The sequence below is a fragment of the Apteryx rowi genome, unplaced genomic scaffold (genome assembly GCF_003343035.1).
Source record: "Apteryx rowi isolate R43461 unplaced genomic scaffold, aptRow1 scaffold_1249, whole genome shotgun sequence".
NCBI classification, from domain to species: Eukaryota; Metazoa; Chordata; class Aves; order Apterygiformes; family Apterygidae; genus Apteryx; species Apteryx rowi.
In genome coordinates, this window is record NW_020447474.1 from 15143 (window position 1) to 27725 (window position 12583).

Consider the following 12583-nt stretch of genomic DNA (forward strand, 5'->3'; position numbering starts at 1 on the left):
GTTAGACTAAAAGTAATTAATTCTACATCGTCCTGTAAGTCAAATCCCCACCCGGTAACTTTGCAGCTCATGATAAATATATACCAAAAAAAGGGACTTTAAAATAAATAACCATTGCGGCTGCAAACACAGCCTGTCCTGGATAATCTTGTTTAGTGATATAAGTTCCTCAACAGGTGACTACAGCTTGTCCGTGCCTCCCTCTCCCCTGCAGGGAACAGAGTCGTGTGCAACCATTCTGCTAGCGAGCTTTTGTCCCGAAACGCGGCTCGTGCAAAGCATCCCTCGGAAACCCGGGGCACTTCGTAGTGTGCGGCAGCGGAGCCGAGCCCGGAAGCGCTGGTTTTCCATCTCCCATGCGGATCGAGGAGAGCCATCGCGTGCATTCGCCCCGTCTCCAGGGCGCAGTATCATCTCCTTACAAATTAGGCGGTAACAAGTGGTAATTCCAGAGAAATACAGAAAAGAAAACACAACTGGATCAGCTAGTGTCTAGAGAAGGGCAGAAATATCTCAAAAGGGAGGGAAGTCTCCGTTTCGGTAAAATTTCTCTGGTCTCCTTCCCTTCCTCCATCGCCCTGGGAATATCAGAGTCCTTCCTGGTAGGGAAGGCGAGTCGGGAACGCGGGGAAGAGTTTAGGGCAGGAAATAGACTGTTCTGGAAAAAAAAGTAACCTTTGTACTGGAGACCAAGGTTTGTTTCTTAATCGGGTGGAGTGGGAACAGACTAACGCTACGCCGGCGCTTCCCCAAGAGCCTCCCGTCGATGCAGAGCGACGCCGAGGACCTGCAGGAGACACAAAGGCGAAAGCCCCGATAAAACCTCTCCGCTCTCCCACCGACGCGGGAGAGGGAACGCTGCTCCGAGCGAAAGGAAAGCCCGGACCGAAGCCTGCTGCTCCAACGCGTCGTTAGTCAGGGTAACGAAGGCAAACCTCCGTTCATGCCTCTCTCCCCCGGCACACGACAAGCGACTGCAGTTACCCAGGCGTTATTTAAAGGCCTGTCACTCCCGAAACATTTAAAGACGAGCGCGTTCAAGTGCTTTTCAGTCCCGCGAGCTCGGCATACGTCAGGTGTGGTCACCTAAAATAGCGCCTTATGCCAACAGCTCGGCTTGCCGGAGCCTAAGATTTTACGCTGAAGCCGCAGATGCTGCCCGGATGCTATGAACGCCTCGTTATCCAAACGTGCTGGGAAAGCCTGGAGCACCCTGCAGTAAAATCACATCTGCGCTGCCCTGCCCAGGCTTCAGCCGCCTTTGGGTGAAGCTGCAGCCATTCAGAGGTGCAATAAAACCCGAGCTACCCGGCCTGCGCGGTTGTGTTAGCGCCGCGCCTGAGCTAACAGCCCCTGTTGGGCCTTGCAGCCCCAGGAACGGCTCTAGGAAACTTGTTCTCTTCGGGGTCGAGTCTGTCCCCTATTAACGGGGCTCATCCCAACCTAAAAACCCTTCTTACCTGCGGTCACAGTGGCTCCTGCCCCGTGTCCTGGCTGGCTTCTAGGAGCAATTCCTCCAGTTCCTTCTCGTTCTTGGAGCAGTTCAGCTCTGAAAGCAGAAGCAAATGGCAACAGTTTGCTTAGTTTTCATCGAAAGCCCCRGAGGGTCGGGGATTCGCGTTCCCCGCAGCCGCTGCGATCGTTTACAGAGACTCCGGAGCTCTCGGACTCGACGCGAAGGTGCCTGCAAAATACGGTCGCTCACTACAGCCTGGGCTGCAAATCAGAGGAAAGGCTCACGCTTTGGAAGATGCCGCTTCCCGCCAGGAAGACGGGGCGCAGAAAAAATAAATAGGTGGCTAGCGTTCAGAGCGAGCCCGATAAGGGATTGTGTAACGCCTCGGTTCGCGATCGCAGGGAAGGGCCCCGAAAGCCCTGCGGCTCCTTCGGTGCCGCGCTGCCGCAGGCAGGCCGGCAGCTCCCTCCTGCTGCAACGAGGGAGGGGAACAGGCAGCATGTTCTGCTAAAACCCTTTGATCTCGACCCGGGGAGCGGAGGCTTGTTTTATCAGACGTGCTCCGAGGCACGAGCTCGCTGCTTCGGGGCTCTCGGCACATCCCAGACCCTGTGGCTGAGATCAGCTTTTTCAGAGAAGAGGAAACGTGTCTCCGGAGTGTGTTTTTTTTTCCCCTCCCCGCCGTGGGAGCACGGGAACATGCCGAGAGGCACGGCCCGGCCTCCGAGGAGGCTGCCTTCTCCTAACGAACGGGCCCAGCCAGCCAGGCCCTCAATCAAGAGCATCCCTGCAGGTATCGTTACGGGAGGCTCTGCGGCTTCTTTAGAAGTTTAATTAAACAGAGAGCGCTCGCGGCCTTCAAAACGTGAACCTTGGAGTACCGCTAAGAGGAGAGAGCTTCGCTTCAGGTTAAAAACTGCCAGAGGAAAAGCCCCCCAGCAACAAATTAGCGCACCTACGGATATCCCACTGCGGGCACCAAGCAGGTGATTTAAAGCCCCGAAAAGAAACCAGCGCAGGGAACGGCCCTGCATCGAGCCAGGGCTCTGCGACGCCGCTTCGCAGGTATTCAGGGAACAACGTACCAGAGCAGGGCTCGGAGAAGGTCTCCTCAATCCGGGGTACTGAGCTCTTACCGTGCTCCACAGCACAGCTCCCAATTTTCCCGTCGCCGTCCGTGTCCGGCAGCGCTCGCGCGAAATCTGTCTTCAGCCCATTGGGGAGTGGAGTGTCATGGATCACATTCTCGCAGGGCGCAGAGCTACTCTGCTCAGGGTCTGAGCTGGCGCTCTGCGCTACCGGAGGGTTTTCCGAGTCGGCAGCTAACTCGGAAACTGTCCCGTTTGCCTGTGAGTCCAAGTGTTCAGTTTTTGGGGTCGGAAGCTGGGTTTGGGGCTCAGCTGGTTTCACCGCGGCGCCTTGCACGGTGTCCATGGTCTCCCGCAGGCACGTAGTGTTCTCCGGTGTTCGCTCCGGCAGGCTTTCCACGCGCGTCACCACGAAGATTTTACGGCCTCGACCAGGACTAGAAACGGAAATCCTTCTCTCGTTCCCCTGGGAGGAAGCACAGGTCGGCGAGCCAGCGTGGCTCCCCGAGCTCCCCGCTCCTTTGGGATCGGGCTGCAACTCCTCTGCGACGTGCAAGGGCGGAGGCCTGGCCCTTGTCTTTTCGGAGGAAAGCAGCGGCTGGGGCACGCGAGCGACGTGATCAGAGTTGTTTTGTTTCTGCAACTGGCTGAAGTCCTTTGTCTCTAACCCAGTGTCCGTCTCCTCATCCGTATCCGAATCGGAGTAAGTCACGCCATCCCTGTCGTCGCTCGCGGCCTGCTCCGTGTCCCCGTTCTCCTTGGACTCCAGGGTCTCCTCGACTTCTTCTCCCTCTTCGGGGGTGGATGCTGTGCTGTCGTCTTGGCTGTTCTCCGCAGGTTCCTCTTCCAGAGGCTCCGTCACGGTGATCTCTGGCATGGAAGCCGACTGCTGCAGTTTCTGTTCCTTTTCTTCTTTCTCTTTGGCCAGAATGAAGTTGCGCTTGCAGCCGTTCTGGATTTCCGCCAGCAGAGCCTTCTGGGTTTCAATAAAACTCTTTACCTGCAAAAAAACCCAACCAACCAACCAAAAAAGCCATAAGTAATTTGAAAGACAAGAGCTGAATAAGAACTGCTGCGTTTCAAGACCCCTGATTTCTGAATAATCAGCTCCACAATTAGGTTGCCAGCCAGCCGCAAGCTTTCCAAACACTGGTAGTAAAAAGGAGATGTGGAAAAAGCAAAAACTAACTCTTGAACGAGAACTCCCGGGAGCTTCCAAAAAACCCGCTGCTATTTTAACATCCCACCCAACTATTCCCAGCGAGCCTACAGAATTAAAACCAGAGAAACTCGTTCACTTAACTTACACCTTAGGAACCGTGATGTTTCCCAAGTCCGTGACCATGTCAATACCTCAACAGAGCTTTTTTCCCCTCCATCCCTGCAAGAGGTGATGGGTGTTTCCCCAGGAATTTCCTCCCAAAGCCGTCACTGCTCGTGTCTCAGAGGCTGTGGGATCCTCGTCCTCGGAGACATTGGACATGCGACTGCGCAGGACCCTGAGCAACCTAATTTGGTCCTGCTTTGAGCAGGGGGTTGAGCCAGAGACCTCCAGAAACCCCTTCTGACCTACGTTATTTGCGATACGAACCACGGGGTCACTGGGTGCGTTCGGCACCCAAATCAAGGGCTCATGGGAGGGGAGCAGCCACTATCTTAACGGCTAGCGTTAGCACAAGAACACGGGGAGATAAGCTGGGCAGGAGTTAACTTCGGTTGAAAAGGAGAAAGAAGGGGGAGCGGAATGAAAGTAAATCAGATCCGCAGCTGGTGGAAACAAAAACAAGTTGGTTTTAAGCTGCGGCGTGCGAGGGGAGCGATAGCGCGACGTTGCCTGCCTAGAAACGTCGCCCTTAAGGGCAACCAGCCGAGGCGTTTTCCTGCTGGAGGTCAAAGGAGACCACGTGGAAGAGCCGAGCTCAGCAAGGGCATCCCCTGTGCACCCGAAGCAGCGGACAACTCACAGACTCCTTCTTGGGCTCCCTGTCCAGGTCGAGCCTGAGCAGCGAGTGGTTGACCTTCAGCGCCAGGGAGAGCGCCATGAGGCCGCCCGTCTTGATCTCGTTCTCCCGCAGGTCCAGGCGAAGGAGCCGCGGGCTCTCCGCGATGAACTCCGCTACGGCCACGGCGCCTGCGAGGGGAGAAAGAGCCTCCGCTGAGGAAGCGCGACGACAGTAGAAAAGCAGCAACACCGCTGGTTCCCCGTGCTGTTCCCACAAGATGCTTTTCAGGGGCGTTTCCAGCAGACCTCAGAGGAAGCGTTTTTGAGATGGGACAACATACGCTTAACGTACGTCGGTAGGAATAACTACCAAGCTCCAGCTCCCAGGCACGTTCATAAGAACTAAGCTTTTAACTCTGCAGGGCTGTTTATGGGTGCAGAGTGCTGGAAACACCACAGGCACCAATCCTGCTGCAACACCCCATGGAAACAGGTGTCCTTGGACAGGCCAACTGCAGTGTTTTCATGAGTTATGGGCCCTAGAGCCGTTGCAGCACAGCCGGGATACGCCATCCATAAGGAAAACCCACACAGCTGTAGGGTTAAGGGCATTGAGGGGGTGGACCGAGCTACCTTCTGCGTTTCCACCAGTAAAAAAACCACTTTGGTGGTGGGGAAAGCCTGAAGCCGAACAGGCTGCCAGGCAAGCCGTGGCAGCAGGGTTCGGGGCCGTGGTCGGCACAGCCGGCCGGTGCTGCTCTCCGAGGAAGCGCCTCCACCCACCTTCGCACGTCAGCTTGGTCGATGCCAAGCCCAGGCGAAGGACCGAGCGGTTCCCGATGAGCCCATTCTTCAGGTTGCGGACGCCTTCGTTCCCGATGGGGTTGTGGCCGAGATTCAAGGTCTCCAGGCTCTGCGTGTGAGGCTGCGGAGAAAAACAGGAAAACGGCAGGAGTCAGAGAGGCAAAGACGCGTCCACCTCAAAGCTGAGTAGGTGGAAGTCGGGGCCTGTTCCTCTGCCCAGCGAGGAGCCAAACCTTTGAGTCAGGGGATGAGTAGAGCAGCGCAGGTGGTGGTGGAGGGACGGCAGGGTAGATACAGGGGAAACATGGAAAAGAAGAAAAAAAAGGCAGAGGAAACATCAGAGCAAAGAGAGAGGGTGAAAACCAATGCAGGCTGAGGACAAGAGGCCACATCTGCTGCTGGAAGGAACGTGCCAACAGGGCCAGGGTGAAGAGGCAAGGGGAGAGAGGCTGCGAGCAGCCTTCGTCTGCCCTCTGCCAGCAAGAGCCCCTTCGTTCCTCGGCTCGCTGCCCTGACGGCACCTCTTCCCCCGGCTCCATTTGATGAAACCCTCCGAGAGGGGGGACAGATTTCTCCTTTTGACGCAACGGATACGCGGCTCGTGTGGCGCCAGCGTGACCATCCGGCCTTGTCCTACCTCACGGCCCCGGGTCCTCGCTTTGGCTGGACGCGAACCCCCCCGGAAGCCCCCTCAGGCCAGGATCTACTTACCAGCGTCATGCCCAGATAAGCCATGCCGGTGTGAGTCAGCTGGTTATTCCACAAAACCAGAGTGACCAGCCCTTTCCGCTGCTCCTTCAGCCCTTCGCAGATGTAAGCCAAGCCTGTAAAACAACAGCAGGCAGCGTGGATTCATCGCTTTCCAGGTCAGCCCTGCATCGCTCACGCTGCCAGCACAGCCTGATGCCGCCGCAGATATTTACAGGTTTTAACAGCACTTTTCTTGCCGTATCTAATCTGGCCTTTCGCTCGGGCGCTGCCCGCGCCGGCAGTAAGCTTCGTGTGCTCCGCGGGATTAGAAGAGCACGAACGTAGCATTCGTTCTCAGGTTCGCTTCAAACGGCAAAGCAGCTACTGCAAAAGCCACAGCGTCGTTACGTAAAGATCAGACCCCGCAGCCTTGCGGAAGATCCCCTCGCTCTGCTCGAGACACCCAGAAGCGAGAACACCCTTCAAGTCACCTGCATTTCAAAGTGGGGCATAAGCACCAGCGGAGCGGCGCTCCCCCACATCCCCCCGAAAGGTCATTCGCCCTGGTAGCGGCCCGCAGACATCTCTGAACACCTTCCCTCCAAACCTTCTGAGTTATCCCATTTTGCTAACAAGGCGCTTAACCCTTAGATCCAGGCAAAACGCATTGCTCCTGCGCGTGCAAACACGCAGACATGCAATTAAGTTCTCAGTGTATAACATTAATTAGGGGTAGGCTGGAGCCTTTAAAAAAGAGGATACAAGAAATCCGGCAACACCGGGATGGAGTCAGACGAGCAGGGACACCAGACTCCTTAGGTCAGCAGTGTCCTCTCCTCCTCCTGTCCAAGGGAACGAGGAGAGCTGAGCTCAGCAGCTCAGTCCCTTCCTTCGAATTTCAGCTCCCCAGTGGCCGGGCTGGAGGGAGGATGCAGGGTAACAACAGCTTTTTTGCAACAATTCGCAAATATTTCACATATGTAAGTACGTGTCCCTTTGAGGAACTGTCCCATACGGACTCCCCTTCTTCACAGGACACACGCGGTTGTTCAGCTCTTTGCAAGCGGCTGCTCGAGTTAAACTGATGCCAACCGCTCCAGGAGCGCTCGGCGGGAGTGAACAACTCCCAGCACGAACTGCCCTTGGCGTTGTGCTCCTAGAGACTCAACACAAGGCTCTTCCGAACCCGCAGCGCAACCCCTGCCCCCTAACTAAATTCAGCAGGGAGGTTTGGCTCCTCCTGGGGATGTGCGAGGCTGTGGAAAGACAACCAGGAGGAGGACGGATTCCTGCGGAGCTCTGAACATCTAGAAGCAGCGCGGGATGGAGCTGAGCACGGCGCCGTCTTTACGAAACCCTGCGAAGTGGAGGAACCAGGAGGGCTTGAATTTCCCCTTACCCCATCAAGGAGATGCAACAACCACAGGACGAGGTGGTAAAAGGGACAATCCTCAATCTTTCAAGCACCAAGACAGACTTACTGGTCCAGTTCTGCTTATTTAACACCGGGTTGAGGGCAGGTGCCATTTAAATTGCTGCAAGCACACTTATTTGATAAGCACAAACTCCGGCGTGAATGATACTGCAGAAATCCCACAGCAACGCCTAGCAAGTGACTTTAGACACATATAGCCCAGCGCTGTTCAAAGCAACACCTCGCTATTATTAAGTGCCCAAAGATGCAAGAGAAATGCCAGCTAACCTGGAAGGCAATAAATGCACACATGCACTTTAGGGTGGGACCCATCCGGGAACGTGGGTGTCCACAACAGCGCTGGCTACATCCGACTCAGTCACGCTCGACTGCCTTTATACCCAACGCAAACGTAGTCAGTAGGGTCTGAGCAGAGCGAGCGTCGCTCAGCTGACCGAAGCGAGGCGTTAAGCGGAGGTAATCAGCACCAACTCCTCCGACTGGAGACCCACACACCTAGAATTAGCTGCGACCGAAGGCAGGCTTGGAGTGGGATGGTTTCGCAATTCCTGTTTTGATATTAGATTTGGCCTCCCGTTTGCTTCCGAAGAGTGGGAAGGAGAGAAGAAAAACAAGACCAAAGCTATTTTGAGGAGATGGACGTGCCCAAAAGACCCAATTCGGAGGCACGAAGTGCCTCTACCTCTCTCTGCCTTCACGAACAGTGATGAGACCTGGGCCAGCAAGAGATCCCAGTTTCTCTAAATGAGGTCTAAGTAGCTTAAGTGCCTTTAAGACTCGAGGTTTACCTAGCTCATGTTGCTCAAATCCTTCCAAAATGCTTAAGCTGCTCTACGTACCCCTCTCATTTCAGCTCCGTTTGGGAGCCCCCCTCGCATGGGAGGCCGTGCCGTTGGCCTGCCACCCAGCGCAGTGTCCCGCGAGAGCCGCGCGAGTGCTCCAGCAAGCTGGGTCCCTTCCACCTCCGCCTCGCTCTTCCCAGCCTTAAATCTGGTTCAAAATTGCAGGGAAGCAGTGATCCGCCAGAAGGAGACGGCGCTTACAGGGCAGAGCCCCGACCCTGCGGACGGGACCTTCCCCGTCTATCTGCTGCTCTCATCGCAGGGAAGGGCTATCGGTGCTCTTACGTCTGCATTAATAGCAGTATCAGGTGCTCTCTTTGCACAAGGGACGTGCCACCTCTGCACCTCCCTTCACTTTTATTTTGGTAGCTAGATCGAAGAGGTGACACTGCCTGAGCGGTTCCAACAGTAGCTTGGTGAGAAACAGGTCTTCCTGGATGGAAAAGGAACGAAGATTTTGGTCTCTTTTCAACCCAGGCCGTGACCCAGGAGTTTTGCCTCCTCCAAGAGCGTTTGCACGTAGCTCGATCTCACAAGCGTCTCCAGAGAAGCAGAAAGAACCTGCCTCACCTGAGTCCAGGATATGGTTGTTCCGCAGATCTAATATCTGTATGTAGCAGTTGAATTTCAGCAGGTTGCCGAGCTGAGCGGAGTCCTGCAGCCCGTTCAGCTTGTTATCGGCCAGGTACAGCTCCCGCAGGTTCATGTTCATCTTCAGGGCCGTTGCTGAAAAGCAGCAAACAACACTTCAGCTCAGGCAAAATTACGGAACAAAAGGCCGCAGGGGAGCAGGGCAGCCGTACACAAATGCCCACGATTTCCTGACACACCGTGTAACCGGAGAAAACACGCTGCTAGCCTCATTCATTATTGCTGGCCTGTATGTTTATGCAATTACTCATGGATTATTAAAGCCTCTGCACAATGCGAGGGCCCAGGGTGCAGGAGCGGCCCGGCAGCCCTGTTAAAAGCACTCGCGCTCGTCTTACCCCAAAACGATGCCACGCAGCTGCAGACAAAGGCGGAAAAACCCTCAAAACCTCAGAACGTGCCACAGCAGCACGAGCCAAAAATATTTTAAAGGGATCCGGCCAGAGCCGAGGAACGTGCTGGCCCAGGGGCGTTATGGAAGCTCAGGCAGTATTTGGGTTACAGCATGTGGGCGACCGTGCTGTGCCGTACTGCCGCTGCCGGCCGGCTGAAACCCTTCGCAGGATTTCGAGGAGGCGCCAGGCCAGAAGCGGGTAACTGCAGAAGCATTTTGCTAGCGCAAAGAGCCTCGCCGAAGCCCGGGCAAGGCCGGAGACGGCGGCGTTCTCGGATTAACTTGGGCCGCGCACGCGCTCGCGAGCGGCGCCTCTCCCGTTTGCAGCTAGGCCAACCTAATAAACAACGCTCAGCCCCAGAAGCCTTCCCTCGGCCGGCCGCCGGGATCGTCACTGCTATCACAACACTTCCATTAGCTTAATGCCAGCAGTGATTTATCACCAATTCATTTGGCTAACGAGGGAGGCCGCCCAGGGCTGTTTTGCTGCTCCCGCCGAAATCCGGGGAAGGAGCAGCAAACAACCCACCTGCGAGCCCGGCCCTGCTTGGCACAGAGAGATCCACACTGCCGCTCTCCGGTGCCCAGAGCCCGGCAGCAAGGGGGCTGCAGATAAGTTTTAAGGGGGTTTTGGGAATCCCCACGGGGGTCGATGGAGAGTTTGGCACGAACTCCGCTCTCCTGGGCAAGAGAGGAAAAAAAAGCCAAAAAAAAGCTCTGGCTGGAAAGGATTTTAGGATTGGTATCTGGCTTCCGTCCATATTCTAGGACACGGCTGGGCAATGCGGACGTCCGAGCTCGACTGGCTTCTCCAGTTGGGCAAAGGAGGACTGTTAATTAAGGCGACGAGCGTAGGTGGCACCTCCGCTGCCCCCTCTCCGCGTTACTCACCCAGCAGCATGAGCGGGCGCCCGGAGAGGCTGGCGTTCTCCAGGTGCAGGACGACGAGGCTGCTGCTGATGCGCAGGGCGCGAGCCACGAAGGGCGCCGAGTGGTCCAGCAAGGGGGTGTTGCGGGCGTCCAGGTACTGCAGGCAGTTCGTCTGGAGGGGAAGACGCGAGGGACGTCAGCGCGCGGCCCCCAAACGCGCCCCGCTCGCCCCCCGCCCCACGCGAGGATCCCAGCGGCACGTTGTATCTGATCCTATGCAGGGGCCGGCAGAGAAGCCCCTCGGACACGAGCAGCCCTCGACTTGCTTGGCCTAAAGAGGCCAGCGCAGCTCCGCGGGAGCCGGCGTTTCACGGCGACCGCCGCTCCGTACCCGAAAAAAGCGGGGAGACCCAAAAGACGAGGCCCGGGGGCACCTTCGGGCATTCGCCTCCTTTTCCTTTAAAGCTGCCTTTCCCCCCGCCGCCGCTCGCCGTTATTGGGGCGCGAAGTGAAGGGTTTGAGGCTGAAGTTACCAAACGTGCTCGTGTGACGGCGCAGCGTCCCCCGAGTCCCCCCGCCGCGGCAGGGCCGGCGCCTGCCCCGCACGCGGGGGACCGAGGACTCGCCGGTCCCGGCAGCCTCCCTGCGCCTCGCAGATAGGAGCTGCCAAGACGATTTCCGCCCTGCAGAAACGGCATTTCGGTCGCCCCATGGGCTCCGGGGGGGGAGAGATTAAGAGCCAGAAGGGAGCGTGCCGATAACCTGGCCCGCCGCCTTCTGCACACCCCCCAGGACAGCCCCAAATCGGCTCCGTGCTCCAGCTAGATAGTTTGAGACAAACATCTTATCTGGGCTCGAACACTCCCAGAGAATCGCCCGACGCTCTTAAATCGCCCCATCGGCCTCTCGCCAAAAACATACGGCCTTTTCGCCTCCAGTCCGTGCAGCTGCATGGTCAAAACTCGGACCGGGAATCGCGTTTTCCCGTAAGCGTTTTCGCACCGCTCTCCTGCGGCTCGCTCCTCGCTCTGCAAAGTCCCATTTCCAACCCCTAATTCTGCACATGAACCTTCCCCAAACCGCTGTCACGTTTTTTGTCATCCTCCTCAGACCGCAGCGCTGGGGTGGACGGATTTCAAGCGATCACGGCCAAGCCAAGCGCTTGGCCTCTTCCAAACAAAACCCTACCTCCGCCCTTACGTATCCAAGGGCTAAATTGCCTTAAGCTACCAGATTTTCCACCTGGGAACCTGCATCCAGCCAGATTCGAGGACACCGGTCCCTTGCTTGGGATTCAGCACAGAGGTAGAGACTCGTAGGTTCCGGCGTCTACATTAGAGAAGCTGAATCATTCCCCAGGCTCTGCCGACTGCAGGCACCGGATCCGCATGGGGAAAAAGCCGGCAACGCAGCTCTGACACCTACACGCAGACAGCTGAAGCGTCGGCTTGGAGCCAAATCCCAGCTGGAGCGACAGCACCGGCTCCAGATGTACCGGGTGACACCTTTACATCCCGGCTGGGGCAGAAATAACTTGCCGGGGCAGGGAGACAGATGGTCCCGGTTCCCTGTGCCGGCAACAACCTCCTTCGTGCTCTTTCCTTCTATATAGACAGTTTTTCCGCTTGGCCGCAAGCGGCTGAGCAATCAAAACCATCCCCGGTGGCCAAGCGCAGTCGACTTCCGTGGCCTTTATCAGCAGATTTGCGTGTGATCGGGAGGCGATAGAAATGCCCTAGAACAGGAGCTCAAAGCCCCCCGAGAGCTCGATAGGGCCCAGTTCTCCTCGGGTTACTCCGAGCTGAGGGTCTAGGCCGGTTCCATGCACACCGTTTATTCCTGCTCAAGAGCCACGTCGGGTCGACAGGCCTCGGCTTGAGGAATTCGCCTTTCCTGCCTCTTTTCCATGCTGCAAACACGAGCTCTCTTGCAAGCCTGGATTCTCCCTCTCCTTCCAAGAAGTTAAGAGCCTGCTGCAGGCTGGAGGGTTTCTCAGCCACCTCTTTTGACATGCGCAAGCACAAGTGACAGTTTTGCTGGTTTATGGCACCTAGGATGCGTTGTAACAACACGTGGCGATGCTCAGCTTTTCCTCCAAAACGCGGTGCGCCCGCGGTCCTTTCCTACTACCGACAACCACCCCACGCCGCGTGGGGTCGGCCCGAGCTCCTTCGTACCGCGCTTACGCTGCTCCTCAGCCTCGAGTCCTGCCGGCCACAGCTTTCGCCTGGTGCCTTCGTTTCCGCTATAAACGTTATTCCGAGCCTAAACTTAAACGGATGCCGCTGCGTCAATCATGCGCAGCTGGGCTTTTGCAAACCCACCGCCACAGATCGGGAACAGTTTGTTCAAGCAAAGCGAGATGTGTCAGGCTCCTGACCACAGGTCTGTCCCTCCCCGTGCTTGCACCT

General features: G+C 56.7%; 1 protein-coding gene across 9 annotated transcripts in view; it reads right to left on the reverse strand.

Annotated features, from left to right (window-relative positions):
- PPP1R37 (protein phosphatase 1 regulatory subunit 37) overlaps nucleotides 1-12583 on the reverse strand; it is a 43615-nt gene that overhangs the window by 2277 nt on the left and 28755 nt on the right. For 7 of the 9 annotated variants that reach the window (XM_026055670.1, XM_026055678.1, XM_026055674.1 and 4 more), the window contains 8 exons: nucleotides 10194-10344; nucleotides 8828-8983; nucleotides 6002-6114; nucleotides 5270-5411; nucleotides 4509-4675; nucleotides 2542-3544; nucleotides 1461-1549; nucleotides 105-787 (listed from right to left, as the gene is read on the reverse strand). In XM_026055670.1, coding sequence (XP_025911455.1) covers nucleotides 1467-1549; nucleotides 2542-3544; nucleotides 4509-4675; nucleotides 5270-5411; nucleotides 6002-6114; nucleotides 8828-8983; nucleotides 10194-10344 — 1815 coding nt within the window. In that variant the 3' untranslated portion in view covers nucleotides 105-787; nucleotides 1461-1466. Of the gene's footprint in view, nucleotides 1-104; nucleotides 788-1460; nucleotides 1550-2541; nucleotides 3545-4508; nucleotides 4676-5269; nucleotides 5412-6001; nucleotides 6115-8827; nucleotides 8984-10193; nucleotides 10345-12583 lie in introns of those variants that run through there. The other 2 variants (XR_003251894.1, XM_026055671.1) reach the window with 2 other exon arrangements.